Here is a 16192-nt window from a genome sequence, read left to right on the forward strand (position 1 = left end):
AAGTCAGTTGCTTTCTTGGTCCCCATGAGATGTTTACCTTTTATCCGGAGGGAAGATTACAGGCGTGTTTTGCAGTCGAAGCTCTTCCTCTCAATCGCCCTTCCCCCATCCCGCCACCCCAACCAACATTTCTTATGTAGCCTCTCGTCTGGGAGGGGGGTCTAGACACGGTTAACGTCCTGTCCTGCCATCCGATCTTCCCAGCCAGTCAAAGTAGCCTTGGTGCTTTCCGAGGCTACTTTCGAAGCTTTGAGAAGCAGCACGAGCCCCCCGCTTCTCACGCTGCCCGTTGGCCCGTGTGTTCTGGGCTCCCGTGTCTGCGGGTGGCACGGGGGCGGGGGGCTCGTTAGCAGCACGGTGTGTGCTTGGGGTGGTGTTTGTAACCAGTGGTGACGGATGGTCCACATACTCTCCCCCAAGGGACCCCCCCGCCCCTGGCTGATGACCTTGTATGCGTTTGTGAGATGACTGTCTGGGGTCACAGGTGTTGTTTGTGGTCACGGAAAAAGGAAAGCTAATTGGTCTGTGCTTTGAAATGGACCTGGGGTGCCCGTGAATAGTCCCTGTGTCCTTCAGCTGGGGAATTCTACTGCTACCAGGGTGCACGGAGGTGATTTCTTCTCTGCGTAGGGCGCGCTGGGATCTCTCTTCCAGGACTCTGTACCTGACAAATGGAGCAGGCTGGTGAGGGTAAAAACCTTACTTTGCTGTAGCGAAAGGAAACATCCCAATACAAGCTATGTCTAGGAAGGCAGGTGACAGTCATGTAAAGTAACTTGTTAGAACTTAGTCTCACGTTGCTCTGCCTTTTATATTCACCTCCAGGTTTACAGTTTAGTCTAGCTTAGCTTTCCCTGGTCAAGAGAGAATCTTCTCTTCCCTCCTTCGTCACAGAGATGGCTGAACGCTTCCGGCTGGTTTCCACATCCAGCCACCCGTGACCTCCCACCCCGGTATGCTTGCTCTAGCCCACTCCTCAAGGCCACCCTCGAGTTTTTCTGTGACTTAACCTCTTTTTAAGTTATTAAGTCTGCCTCTTTCTAATTTCCTCTGTAACACTCTTACCTGTTTATACCAAACAATGAAATCACTCTGACTTGTAGCTTGCTTTCTTATTTTCTTTTCCAACAGTTTGGATTAGCTTGGATTGTTTAAGCTGCCAAAACCAAACAAACAGAACCCTCTGAGAACCCCCACATAACATGCCTTAAACAAAATACAAATTTATTTCTTCCTTTCCTTTCTTAGAGCCGTAAGGTGACCATCTAGGCTGCTCTCCAGGGTGTGAGAACTTACATCCAGTTTCTCTCCCTAGTATGGCTTCTCATCTTCAGGCCAGCTCATGGTCCAGGGTGGCTGCTGGAGCACCAGCCATTATATTCACATTCCATCCAACAGAAAGAAAAAATAAAGGGTCAAGAATGGCATTCCCCATTTTTAAAGACATTCCTGACTGGAGTTTTGTCTCATGTTATGTGAGGCAAGACCACATCTAGCTGCAAGGGAAGCTGGAATGTGTCTTTCCTCCTAGTGGCTATGAATTCAGCTAAAAATTAGGGTCCTGTTACTGGTATGTTGGAAGAAACCAGCAGATGAACTTTTCCTTCATCTTTGTGCCAACATTCTCTGCTAGGCCCTTCCCAAAGTGTTCCCTTTCCTAGGTCCCAGGTAGGAGAGAGGCACATGCTCTATCATATCTCATATCTCCGCAGAAATATGAGTGTACTTAACATACACATTCACATTAAATGAGCTTGTTGATATCAGTGATTGTTGTAGTGGCAATGGTAGTCAAGGGATTCCATGATTCCTTTCGTCTTGCCTTAGTCAAGCAGAACATACTTGTCCTTTTTCTCTCCCACACTTCAATTTTCCATCTCCTGGTAGAGTCCACTGGAGAGAGAAGTAGAAGAACCACCAAATAGGCAAAAGGGATGGAGTAATTTAGAGTATTGCACTTCATTCACTGACTCCAGGACCCCACCTTACCCTGGTTGGAATTTGCTCTTTGGCATCAGTCACATCATTCCTCTGTCCATCCTTGGTCTGCACACCTCTGTCTGTACCTGTCACCTGCCAGAGGTTTGCATTTTCACCTCATTGGAAAGGAAGCCTAGTCCAGCAGGGTGAAGGTGTTCTATCAGTAGCAGTATATTAGTCTCCTGCGATTTGTGGAATTTGAAGTACTCATGGATTGAATAAAGATTAAATTATTGGTTGAATTATATAACGACCCCTCAAGGCCAAGGGCTCATTGTGTTGGGGACCCTGTCTTTGAATTATTCAGCAGTTTCCAAAAATTGGGAAAGATTCCTGTGGGTAGAAAATGCTCTTTACTTCAAACTTAGTTCTGATGAAATTGTTTGGAAATTTAGAGAAAAACTAGTTCTGTTACTATTCAGTTTGTAAATATGGGCGGGAAAAATCCCACTTTTGTCAACAGGAGCGGGAGGGAAGGTCATTCGTAGTGCTAAGACAGGGGTGGTGATGCCAACAAGGGAAGGCGACACGTGTGGTGCAAACACAGCCACAGCAAATCGTTCTCCTGTTTTGAGCCTGGGATTTCTCTGGGTCCCAGCAGAGTGTGAGCACTGAATTCCACCCCAAGTCAGAACTTAAATGCGCTTCCTTCAAATGTTGAGTACAAATAGAGTCTTTACCCTCTTCTGGTTATAATTTATTTATTTTTTAATGGAAATTTGACAGCAGCCATTAAAGATGGCTTGCAGGCTCTCTTGTCTGACACCAGGTGAGATTGCTTTGGAGCTAAGTGGTTCCCAGAAGGGTCTTCCAGCCTTCCAGAAAGACCAAGGCTGCCAGTGTAAGCTCTGCCAGCCCAGGAGGACGGTGCTCCTTTCTGGCGCGGGGAGCCGATGGCTCTGTGTGAGGAGGAGACGCGTCAGGCTTCAGAAGCAGCGAGATCCTTAATGTGCTTGGGAGAAGAATAACAGGAAAGGGACATAAAGAGGGGGGAGAAAGGAGAGAGAGGGGAAGACATTTTGCAATTTGTTCTATTGGCCAGGGATCGATTGATTTCTTGGCCTGTGATGGTATCAGTATGAGCTTGCCTGGGAGCACGGGATGGTGAGGTAGGGCATGTGTGTGCATGCGTGTGCATACGTGTGCATGCGTGTGCATGTGGGTGCAGTCTCTGGTTTATCCTAGTTCCTTCTGTGTTGCTGATTCCTCACATACAGAAACCAAGCCCTTAACTCTGAATCTTCCCTGCTTTTTTTTTTTATTCTTCCCAAAGGGACCTTTATCAATGCGATTGATTCAGATTTAACCAACAATCGAAAAGCTACCAGTTACCAAGCACTGGACAAGTGCTTTTGTAAAAATAACCTTATTTAATCCTTAATAAGAACTGTGGCATAGTTGATGCGATCATCCACTGCTTGGCGATAAAAAAACCAAATTTAAGGGAGGCGAAATCACACAGTGGGAGCCTTCCTCCTGGCCTCGTGCTGAGATAGCCGAGGCCTATCCTGGCGTGCTTTCTTTGCGCCCTGCTATGGAGCTAGCAGAAGAGAGCCCTGCCCCTGCTTACACTTTTCTGGGTATTAGACTATGGTCGGAGAGGAAATTTGTCATGTATTAGCTCTTGCCAAGAACCAGCCACGTGCTCGGTGCCTCGTTGAGACTCCGAGCTGCCCAAACATTTTCACCTGAAGGTGGGAGAGTATCGAGAAATGTCTTCTGCTTTCTCTGTGCTACCTCCCTTTAGGAAATGCCACTGTAGGGAGAAGCTTTCGTGCGCAGGGAATGCACAGCAAGCTGCCAGCCAGGGGCTCCCCATTTTCCATGCTTTTTATGTCTAACAAAGAAGGAAACTGCTCCTTGCATCGTGAGTTAACAGGTGCAGTCCAGAGCTGACACACGCTGGCCCTGTCCCGTGGCCTTTCTCCTTCCCTCCTACCTGGGGGCTGTCGGTCTGAGGCCAAAGCCAGTGTGAAGTCGCGCCCTCCTCCCAGCCTCGGCGGCTCCTCTGTAGGCAGAGGGGTTTCCCGAGCAGCCGTCCAAGCTGGAGCTATTAAGGCCCGAAGCCCCTCGCCCAGGCAGCCGGCACCCTTCCAGAAAGGCAGGAGCCTGTTGCCCGGCACATTAGCTTTCTCCCTGCCAGCTGGCCCGGGGAGGCTCCGTGTGCCAAGCCGGGAACGTGTGAATGGGATCCATGCCTGTGCGTCCCCTGAGAAGGAGGAAATACATGTGACCAGAACCGCCAAAACCTAGCCCAGAGGAAAAGAAAAAAAAAAAATAATGACAAGAAAAACTTAGAATGTTTCTCTTAACGAAAACCCCAAAACATAAACAAACAAACAAAAACCTCAGACTGTCTCAAGAGCGTCGTATATTTTTGTTTTCATCCCCTGCCCTAAAATCTCACACACAGAGCTCAGCACACGGTGGCTGTTGGCTACACGTGAAGAATCAAACGAGTGGGTCTCCGAGCTCCTCACGGGGCCACGTTTATTTGGAAAGTCGGCGCAGGGCCTGGCACCGCGGCACATGCTTGATAAATATTCGTGGGATCAAATGCTTGAGGACCTCAAAGTCTTGCTGCTGTTGCACTAAAAAACCCGCAAGTTCCTGAGCTTGGTTATAGTGTGGGCTACCGCTTAACAAAGCAAGAAAAACAGTTGAAGGGGCTGAAAGGCATCTTGTCTTCAAAGCAGATTCCCCAGAGGTACTTTAAGAGACCTTCCTGGAACCTAGGCTAAGTCCCACCTCGGTGTCTCTCAGATTCTGAAGGGCTGAGAGGACAGCACTGTGGGTCTGAGGGTAGTTTCATGAACTAGGACTTCTCACCCGAAGAGGCTGCTCCAGTCCAGCTGCAGCATGAAACACCTCCATGCATGGCTGGGAGGTCTCAGCTCAGGTGCTGACGGGTGTCCCCATGCTACTCAGTAGTGCTGACTGGCAGCCATCTGTAATGCTGCTTCGTAACATTTAGGAAGTCCAGTTGTCAATCATTTCCCTTTTGTTTGATGGAAAACTCTAAAAATCACTTCCCCCCACCCAAAAAAGAGCTTTTACATGAAACCAGGGGATCGAGGATTAGGAGAGAAGAACATGAGCGCACACTACCCTAAACTTGAGGATGCTCATGGAAGATTCTAGTTTTCCCACCTTTGGTTTAGGAGAATCAAATGGTGTCACAGGTATTTCTCAACTTGAGAAGTCTCTGGTTTCTGGGTATCGTTGTGCTTGTAGGAGATGAAAGAAAGTGTAGGAAGGAGAAGAAGTTGTGTACCAGTTGGAGTTTTTCAGTTGCCAGCCGCCTGCTCTGGCAGCTCTGTGTGTCCACAGGCCTCAAGGCAGTGGGAGTACTGGTCAGAAGGGACGAGAAGAATATAAACCGTAAGCTTCTTGCAGCAGAGCCCTCGTATGATTCATCTTGGACGTCCCGGTGCCCAGCTCATTCCTGGCATCTTGTCGTCACTTGGTCAGTCATTCGTTTGAGTGAACGGAGCACTCCTCAGGTGGCCCATGAGTGGCCCCTCCACTGCCAGGCCCCTACCCGCCCTTGCAGGGGTTCTTCCCCAGGTGACCCTCGTGTGCGGGTCTTCCCGGCACCAGGGCCTTGGTCACGGGCAGTGCCGGCTGACTGGGGACGTACCGGGCTGGGTCCAGGAAGCTCTGGCTTCAGGCCAGTGTAGTTTTGCTTGTTTAGAATTGTCAGATTTGAAAAGGCAGATTTGACAGTTTTTTGAAGCGGCTGTGGAAGAGGTGGCGGCGAGAACAGCCTCTCCCCACCAGCATGCTGGCTCTGGTACAGCTCGTAACCGGAATGCAAGGGAAGGAGGGGAGCACATAGAGCCAGCTCTGACTGCCTGGCGGAGAGCAGGGAGCTGAGGCAGAGAGCTGTGGATGTCACCAGCCTGCATCCTCCTTCCCTCCGTCACTCTGGTACTTCACCCTTAAGACATCCTGGAGCAGACGCTTAGCAACAGGCTCTGTGAGGTCACACGGTGATGGACAGAGATAGGACAGGTCACCACTGTCTTTCGTGAGCTCACAGCTTGCTGGCGAGATGCTAGATGTGCCCTGGGGCGTCCCGAGATGCCCTGTGGCCGTGGTGTAGACTGCATGTGCCCTGGTGGCACAGAGGCTAGAGAGTCCAGTTTTACTTTTTCTCGTCAGGGCAGGGTTCCTGGAGAAGGATTTTGAGCTGAGATTTAAAATGGGATGTGATTGTGGGAAGTGGGTTTCTATGGCAGCGTGGGAAGAGGGCATTCTGTCATCCAACAGTGTCTCTTACTGTAATGGTGCCATTCATTGAAAGAGGTAACTATTAGTAATAAAAAAAAATTAAGAAATCAGGAGGAAGAACTTTCCTTCCCGACCTCATATCTGGTGGTTTTCTTCTTGCCCAGAGTATTGGATGCAACTAGAGAGAGCATCAAAAGATATACCGTGTGAGTGCATGTGTGTGCGTGTGCGTGTGTGTGCATGTTTGCATATGCACACACACACAGAATTGTCACCCATTTAGCCACCTTTTGTGAAAGAGAGTTAGGATTCTAAGGCTGTGGAGGATAAAGTGCCAAAGAGTTAAAGACCTAAATTCTAGTCTTGACTATGTCTCTTTTGCTTTGATTTTGGGAAAGCTACTTTGCCTTTATAATCTTCGATTATCTGCTATGTAGATTTGGAACATGACTTCATGTCGTATAGGGTGATGCAATTCTGTGTGTTCAAGTACTTTATGAACAAATAAAAGGTGTCACTCTGGTGCTCTCAGGAGTTGGCAGGTTCTTTGCTCTGTTTGTGAAAATGCAAAGGCAACACATTTCCCTCCCGTTCCTCTCTCCAGAGTTCTGAGGGACTGGGAGGTGGCAGAGCTGAGGCTGGGAGGGCTTCATTCTCTTTCCTAACCCTCCTCCGGCTAGGGCGTAGTGAAGACTTATTCGTGGGCAGTAGAGCCACCTGCATGGAGGTTTGTGCCTTTAGATCAAACAAGGAGATGGGCCCGAGAGAGCCTGCCTTTCTGCATGCACTCCCGGGAGGCTGCCTCTTGCCTTTCCCCAGACCACCTGTCTCTCTGCGCTCTCTCTCTCTCTCTCTTGTTCTCTATTTCTGTCTCTATCTCTCTTTGCTCAGCTTTGGGCCCCTGGACTGCTGTCCACATCTGAAGACAACCCTCTCTATAGGTCTGCCCTCCTCCCCTTTCCGTCTACCTGCCCCGCTTGCAGAAGTTGAATCTGAGCAGAGGCATTCCCCGCCCCACACTTCCCGGGACTGTGGAGCCATTTCTCCCGGCAGAACCAGTCCTTGGTGAAGAAAGAGTGCCCTCTAGTGGGCATTGGCCGGAGCTGCTCCAGACCCATGTCGCTCATCCAAGGACAAAACAACCCGCACACAGCCCTCCCGCCAAGGATGATGATCTTGAATATATATATGCCTTTGGGTTTGGGTTTGTTTTTCTCCTTGTGTGAAGAAAAATAAAGAAGGAGCAGCAGGCGACCAGTTGTGAGAGAGGCTCCGACTGTGTGCTGTGACAGTCCCCTTATCTTGGGAGTTTTACCAAAGAATTCACCCCAGGGCAAGCAGTGGCAGCAAGGTGGATGTGACATCAGATGCTTTTCAAAGGGCTTGTGACAATTTCTATATAAATCACTCACCTGTCTTGACTGATCTCTTCCATAAGGGGGTAGATCTGTGAGAAGGAAACTCCCTCTGTAAGAATTATTGCTAAATGGGTTACATATCTTCATAGGCAAAACCCTCTACAGATTGCAAACCTAGTGCCATTTTTTTTTTTCCTTTTTTTTCTGGTAGTGGAAGTATACAGGCCTGCCTGGCCATTACAGTCCTATATGTGCTAGCACAGAGTGGGGACTTGGCCCTTTAAAAGCTGTTTCAGGAAAAGCCGTTGGGCTGGGGAGGGAAGCGGTGAGGGGGAGGGTGCAGAGCGGGGCGCCCGTCAGGGACAGGAACCTGATCATATGTGATGGTTGCTGGATTAGGTAACAGCTCCGCTGGTTGAAATTGGATCTTGGAAGATGAGTGTTAACATCTCTGGTGTCCTGGCGAAAGGTTCATTTGAGTCTTGCATGGTGCCGCAGAGATAAAAAAAAAAAAAAAATAGGAGCTTTTAAATAATCATTTTGTCTCCTACTCGCCCTAGTGCGGGCTTCAAGCAATAAATAGGTGGAATCGCTTCTGCTTAGACATATCACCGTTTTCATTTATTTAATGTTGGTGTTTTTTTTTTTCTTTTCTTTTACTGACTAGCTGAACAGTTTCTGTACCAGTGAATCCCAACGCCCATTTTTATAGTGGTACATTCAGATTCTCCCTGTTCTGGATAGAAAGATGACCATGAAGTGTTGTTTATTGGCCCAGCCCTGCCCTCTCCAAGCATACGTACACAGCCTGAGTCCACCAGGACCAGAATCTTCTACGTAAAGTAGATGAAGATTTTCTTTTAAGGTTTTCCCTCGTTTATATTGTTCTTTTTTGTTTGTTTGTTTTTGCACATACTCTGACATTTTCTTTTCTATTTTTCTGTAATCTGTGTATAGTTTAAAGGGTGTGATTTGGAGAGGACTGATGGGGTTTTTTTTTGTTTTTCCACATCTTTTCATTCTTTTATTTTCTTCAGATCTCTGGTTTGGGACCTATTTTTGCATGCTGAACTCTTGAGTGTAAACAAGGCAACATTTGCATTATGGTGTGTTGTATTTCTATCATGCCAGTTTCTAATTGGCTACACTAAGAAATCAATTCTCTTCAATCTTGGCGATTCCGAATTTCGGTTTAAGGAGTATTTGTTTATAGGATTCATAAAATGTTGCCAAATCTAAGCAAAATGCTAACACTTTTTTGTTGCTCCCCACCCTCTGAAAACTAAATGTATCCTTCGGACCTGAAAAAAAAATCAGTGCTTTAAACTCTGTGACCCTCGCAAAATGTCCACAATGGGTAGGGGCTTCCTGTGTGTCCTTTCAGTGTCCTTTGACAGGCTTAGCAATTTCCTTTCTCATTTTCTTTAAGAGCGGTTAGGGTTCAAGGCCAAACAAAATAATAATTAGGCAGGTGTGTAGAGTTTACGTGGAATAGATTGTGCCTCCTGTCAATTGTTCAAGGAAAAAGTGGAGCATAGGTATGAAACTGAGAAAGCCTGGAAGGAGAAAATATTCTCAGAGGGAAATATTAGGCATGTGGGAAATATTAGCAGTGATGCGTCCGTGATCACTAGGACCAGAGCTCTGGGCTGTGGCTATCTTACCTCTCTACCTCCTCCTTCGGCTCAACTGAGTTTTGCCAGAAGGCTAGGCTCAGGAAGTGAAGGGGCAGGCTTAGGCACCTGCTATTGGAGGCATGGGTATTTGATGCCCCCTCAGGTAGGTAGTGCCCACATGCACCTTGGTAAGAACTGACCATTAAGATGATAGCATTCCTTTTTGCATTGGTGGTGTTGTTGTTGAGGCAAGAAACTGTCATAAGATCTTTCAGCATTGGGCCGCATGCCAGAGGGGTCGGTGAAGGCATAACCAGGAGGGCCCACTGGGAGACATCACCCCCTGGCTGAAGTGTTCCCAGCCTCAGCAGCATCTCGGACAATTTTCCTGCCTGCTTGGGGGCTTCCGGCCTCTTTCGAAGGGAGTATATATACTAGGCATGAGACTCAGTACAGTGTATGAAAGAGTAGAATTTTCATCAGTGTAATTTTTTTTTAATAACCAAGCTAAGGTGAAACAATTACACTTGTTTATTAATGGCTCAGAGATGATTTTTTTAAATCTGTCAATGGCCCATAAATATCTTTGTTGATAAAGCAATTGAAATTGACCAAATAAAATTAAATTTACCCATAAACCCCACCAGCCCTGACCATAGAGGTGAGGAAGGAGGCCCTGCTGGGCCTGCCAGGTGCTTGGATGGGCAGATTCTTTTCAGCACCTTTAGGACCTGGTTTTCAGGAAGTGGTTACAGCATTTGGTTACTTTCTTAAGGAAACCTTTATGGGTGGTGATATGTTCTTAAGAAGACTTTGGAGATTTGTGTAAATGAATTCAAGAAACAGAATAATGCGACTCAATATAATTCAAAGATCAACCAAAGGGGCAATTTTCCATTCAGTCTCCTGAGCCTACAAAAGAAGGATTTCTTTGGGGGCGAGGGGGAAGAAATCCACATAAAGAATCTCAATGATCCTCTGACCTTGTGCTATCGCCACTATAGCAATTTTATTTCCATGCAGCAGAATATTAGAAGTTCAGGCTAGAAAGGGAATACGGTGACCTGGTACTGAAGTGCTGTGGTCTGTGTCTAGGTGTCCAAGTGTCCAAGTTGGGCTTCCTTCTTTTCTCCCTCCTGGCTAACCGCCTTCCCTATCCTGGCTCCCTCTCTCCCTTCCTCTCCTTCATCAAGAAGCACGAGTGTTTCCCCTGTACCTTTCATCATCGTCTTTGCTCCTCACTGCCACCACTGGTCCACATGGCTTGATGGTCCACTTGACTGTTTCATGTTTCATGAGAGCCAAGCTATCCCTTTGGGCACAGGAATTGGGATTTCCTTTTAAGCAGTTGCAAGGTTGGTTCTTGTCATGTCTGTTGGAAAGCCAGGGGCATGTGGGCACAGCCAGCAGTGATGCTGGTATTACACATGACAGAATGTCCTGAGCATCTGGATGTCCTCTTGCATTGAGCTCATATCTGCCTTCCCTGTCGGGACTCACAAGGGGCTGCCTTGCTAGGGCTCAGGATACAACTGGAATGGGGCTCACCTGATACACCCCGCCCAGAAGCAGCTCTGGACTCTGCTCTGGTGCTCATATATCTCCTGGGGACTTAGGTCCTGCCACCTCCATCCCCAAAATGTAAATGAACGCTAGACCCCTTCTCTGCCTTTAATCACTTCCCTCCTTTTCCTACCTTATCCAAAAATTTTGTTCAATGTTTTTAAAAATTGAAAATACTTTTCACGTTCCCTCTTAACAAAGACTTGACTGCTGGTGACTAAACCGGATGCAGATGAGTGATTTATTTTATGGCAGGTTGTGTGGAGGGGCAGTAAAAAAGACTGTCTAGCTCTTCTGCTGATTCACTAAATCACTCGCTCTCTTTCAGTCCAAATCACCACCAATATTCATGGTGTTTTAATAAAAAGCAGCCATGTCACTGATGGAGACTCCATCCTCCCAGAGCACTGTCTTCTCTGAATCCCCGAGACACCTTGTTTAAAGGGCTTCACCCTTGTTTGCGACAGGGCAGAGTCCTTATCACCTGGAACAGGTAGATCTCAAGTTTTGGAGCTAGATGTCCCTACTCCAAAGCCAATTTGTCTTCCTACTATCAATATATTAGACTTATCTCTGCTCTCTCCTAGTCCAGAGGTACAGTCTTAAGATTTCGCTCCAAGTTTACTGGATTTACCTAGCTTAGATTATTCTGGAAATGAAAATTTTAGACTGATCAAATATTACAAAGAAAGTCAATGAGTGCAAACCCACACATTTACAGAAATCAAATAGTAGAAATAAAGAAGGAAATGCTTCTCAAAATTGATAGTTTGGGGATAAAAGTAAAAATTGCATTGTTATAATTAAACTTTTTATACTTTAAACATTTTTTATTGTAGTTAAAACACATGTAACTATAAAATTTAACAGTTTTAACTATTTTTAAGTGAACAGTTCAGTGGCATTAAGAACATTGACATTTTTGTGCAACCAGCACCACCATTTATCTCAAAAACACTCCCATCTTCCCAAAATGAAACTCTGTACCCATTAAACAATAACTCCCATGCCCGCCTCCCCCAGCCCCTGGCACTCATTGTTCTACTTTCTGTCTCCATAAATTCGACTATTCTAGCTGCCTCACATAGATGGAGTATGATTCTGGAACAAAGTGAGCCTTCTTTCCATTTTCCTGCCCTCCCAGTTCATCTGTCTCTTTTTGCAGCCCTTACTCTTTTCCTCAAGTGCCCTGTTGCAAGTAATTTGGAGGCTTGTCTAGCAAATTATTTCAATTGTTTTTGCTTTAAATTTTCTCTCGGGTTGCCATTAACACTCCCCTTTCCCTTTGTCTTTTCCCGTAGTTTTGAGTATTCGAGGAGCCCAGGAAGAGGAGCCCACAGACCCCCAGCTGATGCGACTGGACAACATGCTCTTAGCGGAAGGGGTGGCGGGGCCGGAGAAGGGCGGAGGATCGGCTGCAGCAGCTGCAGCGGCGGCGGCTTCCGGAGGGGCAGGTTCCGACAACTCAGTGGAGCATTCCGATTACAGAGCCAAACTCTCACAGATCAGACAAATCTACCACACGGAGCTGGAGAAATACGAGCAGGTAGCCACAAACGTGGGGTGCTCAGCACCTAGACCCCCTGGGAAGGGGTGGAGGAAACCTACAACTCCGGGTTTTACAGAGACCGAGCAGTCAGCCTTTCCCAGACGTTGACATTCTTGCCATGGTGCCAGAGAGCCTGGCCAAATTTGAGCCCCCAGAGTCCTGGCCTCAACTATTAAAAACCCTAGGCATTGGCCGGGCGCGGTGGCTCAGGCCTGTAATGCGAGCACTCTGGGAGGCCGAGGCTGGCGATTGCTCGAGGTCAGGAGTTCAAAACCAACCCGAGCAAGAGTAAGACCCCTGTCTCTACTAGAAATAGAAAGAAATTAATTGGCCAACTAATATATATAGAAAAAATTAGCCGGGCATGGTGGCGCATGCCTGTAGTCCCAGCTACTCAGGAGGCTGAGGCAGCAGGATTGCTAGAGCCCAGGAGTTTGAGGTTGCTGTGAGCTAGGCTGATGCCACGGCACTCACTCTAGCCTGGGCAACAAAGCGAGACTCTGTCTCAAAACAAAACAGAACAAAAACCTAGGCATTATATGGAGACGAAGGCATTCAAAAATGTTTGAAGTTGTAAATGAGGATTTCAGAAGACGACAAGTCAATATAAGGAATGCCTAACACCTGCAACTGTGGAACATTTTCCCATTACGTGCAGTACCAGGGCTGGTCAGGGTGCCAGAGGTCATTAGCAGAGTCACCACCTAACCTGCAGGGACATGGGAGGACTTTTCTAGTCTTTTTGTTCTTTATTGAAAATGATTACTCTTTGGATGCTCATGGTATCCTATGGGAAAGGATATTAAAACTTGGCCCTAAAGTCCTTCATTGCAATTAGACTTAGTTCAATAGAGAGTCAAACAAATCCTGCTTTTTATGTAATATATGATATACAGCAAGATATACACCTTCCCCTGTAAGAAGACTAGAAGGTCTCAAGCACCAGACAAGCTTGGATTCCAGTCCTGGCACTCCACTGACCATCTGTGGGGTCCAGTGTTCTGTGTACCCCAAAAGCTGATGGTGTATGGCAAAGAGCTATGGATTTGGAGTCAAGAGTATGAAGGACCATAATAATCATATAAAGGAAAGGATAAGAAAGGCTTTTAATTACAAAGCAGCATAAGGTGTTCTCATGATAACAGGGCTTCTCTTTGTTAGAGACGCCTCCCCCACCCCAGCCCACCCTCCAACATATACACATTTATATGTCAATATGTTTCCTCTGGTCAGTCTGAGCAATACTACTTTACCAGGAGTCCTTTAAAATCAGCCATCCTTCCTGTCATTTAGCTGACAAATAAGTGTGTTGTCACCTCTTTGGATGGCATTATACTGAAGTTCTGCATTAACTTACTTCGATTGAATTATTAGGTTTTCTTTCCCTTTTTTAAGAGCCAAAAAAAAAAAAAAAGAAGAGGGAGAAAAAGCAAAAGATAGAAGACCCTCTCTGCAGTCCACTTGTAACTGTCTAGGGAGACGGCAAATGCAAACTTAATAGAAAATTTAAATTTTAAAATAGAAATGGGCATTTAAAAATTTAAAGTGAAGAAAGTTTCATTATATTGCACTTGTATCTACCTTTGAAATAGATTCCTACAGAATCCTCTCTTTTACATGGAAAAAAAAATTGCTGTGAAGCTCTAAGCCAAGCATTGTGAAATTCAGCCATCAGACAAGGTGGGGTGGGGGTGGGGGGGAAGGAGAGGGAAATAGAAGCAAGCTGTGATAAGAACCCGTGAGTCATGGTCCTTCGCCTTCTTGGGAAAGATCACATGTTCTTGACGCCATATTGGCTCATGTAAACATTTCCCCAGATCCCAGGAGATGCTGAGCTCAGACAACTGACTGAACCATGACAGTTCCCCCCACCTGGAGCATCATGTTAGAACTTAGAGTCTCTGCCCTAACCTAATGGGCTAATAACTTTGGAATGGAGGTGGGATGTTTCCTATAAACACTTGTCTCTGGCCTCTTGGGTTCTTCCCACTCATTGCTCTTCCTACTTCACCTTCACCCAGTAAGCCTGGCCTCTCGCAGAGCAGCCTGCCCAGACCTGTCATCCAGGGTCACCCATGCCAAGAAAGGCACAAGAAAAGAGCCCAGAGTGTGGCTCCCTCCACTAAACCCATAAGTGGAATGGATGTTAGGTTGGGAAGTGTTGAAAACTGGCTTTATTCTTAGCTCAGGTTGCCAGCAACATAGAAGAGCTGACTGTTTTCTTGCTTTCGGTCACTCTTCCATCCTCAGCCCAAATGAGTAAAACCTCTGACATTTCAGTAGCACATTACCACTTCCGAACACTTTGGCCGACATAGTTGTACTTGTTCTCAGGGCAGTTTTGTGGCTGAGTACCTGGGACAGGTACTGTCATCATCTCCACTTTGATACAGGTGAGGAAACAGAGATCAAAGAGGTTAAGATGCATTTCAGGTCACACATGCAGTGAGGGACAGAGTTTACCCTAGGTTCTGAATTTTGACCCTTAGCCCAAGGGCTCTTATTGGAACTACGCCTGACTCTACTTAGCGAGAAGAGAGTGTGGACGTCTGCAGGTACTGAGGTAACCAGCTCGTCCTCTGTTACTTCCCTGGACTAGATTGCTGGCACCTAAGAGACGCTAGTGATAAAAATATTTGCTTCAGAAACTTCTCCTGGGTACCTATCTATTCTAAATAATAAAGATGTTGAAAATTGGGAACCTAAGGAAAAGCTTTGTCAGTACAGAGCAAATAATGTAAATCTAGTAGTTGTAGCAGTCATCCATATTTATTATTTTTAAAAAGAACTGAAACATCATTTTCTTATTTATATGGGCATTTTCGGGTTAAGGAGTGAATACTGCTTAACATACTCTGCATGCTTAATAACGTATTAATATTAGTTGTGTTGTTAATTATAGTAAATAGCAGATTGTAGGGAAATTATGCTATTAACCTTCTAGCTAGTGTGTCTGAGAGATATATCTTCTTCATTTTTCTGTAACAGTTCCTCATGGGTTTTTCTTAAAAAGAGAAAACCTTGGTCAAGCAAAAATGTCACTATCTATTTTAGTAGTATCTATATGAAATTACCAAACTGATTAGTTAACAGTTGATTCTGTTGTTTTTGTTTTGTTTTACCTTTGGTATGGTGGTGGCAGGTAGTCACACAATAATTAACTATTATAGCTCCCCTCCCTCTACTCACCCCCCCAAAAAAAACTACCGAATCAGCCATCATTGTTTCACCCTGTGCTTATTAATTAAAGAAGGCTTCTAGAGACTTTCATTAGAAAAAAAAGGAAGAAAATTGTTTTATTCATTAAATGGGATTGGTAAAACACTTTTTCAGCAGATCATGTTGGTAGCTAAGGTATTTAAGAGCTGGCATAGTCTAATAGATAAAACCATGATGTCAGAAACCTGAATTTTATTCTAAGTGTTATTAAAAGAAATGATCCTCTTGTAGCTTTGTGGGGTTCTTCAGCTTTTATAAATAATGCTGTTGGGGCATTGATAGGACTACATCTTTAATGCTGAACTGGATTGGGTTCATTGAGTTCACAGCTAGGAGAGCCCTAAGATCCCAGTTACTTTGGTGGGTGAGCTAGGCAGCCAAAGCCTATCTCGTTCTTGGATTTCAATCCAATCCATCTCCTTGAAGAGTCGGGGAAGACTATGGTTTACATAGTGCGGGATGTATACTCAAACTGTATGTGAGATTTTTCAAGAAGACTTCTCTTTAGTTCTCTGCTCCCAGAACCCCCCTTGCCCTGGAACCTGGGAAGTCTCCTTTTAGGAATCCCTCTGCCCCAGGCAGCAGCCTGAACTCCAGTAAGTGACTCTCCATGTGACAGTCCACAGCAGAGTCTCCTCTGTCGCAGAAACCTCAGCCTGTGAGGATTTTATTCC

General features: G+C 46.0%; 1 protein-coding gene across 3 annotated transcripts in view; it reads left to right on the forward strand.

Annotated features, from left to right (window-relative positions):
* Positions 1 to 16192, forward strand: part of PBX1 (PBX homeobox 1) — a 277176-nt gene that overhangs the window by 209196 nt on the left and 51788 nt on the right. For all 3 annotated transcript variants that reach the window (XM_076000347.1, XM_076000349.1, XM_076000348.1), the window contains one exon: positions 12052 to 12296. In XM_076000347.1, the coding sequence (XP_075856462.1) occupies positions 12052 to 12296 (245 nt within the window). The remainder of the gene's footprint in view (positions 1 to 12051; positions 12297 to 16192) is intronic.

The sequence above is a fragment of the Microcebus murinus genome, chromosome 2, assembly GCF_040939455.1.
Source record: "Microcebus murinus isolate Inina chromosome 2, M.murinus_Inina_mat1.0, whole genome shotgun sequence".
NCBI classification, from domain to species: Eukaryota; Metazoa; Chordata; class Mammalia; order Primates; family Cheirogaleidae; genus Microcebus; species Microcebus murinus.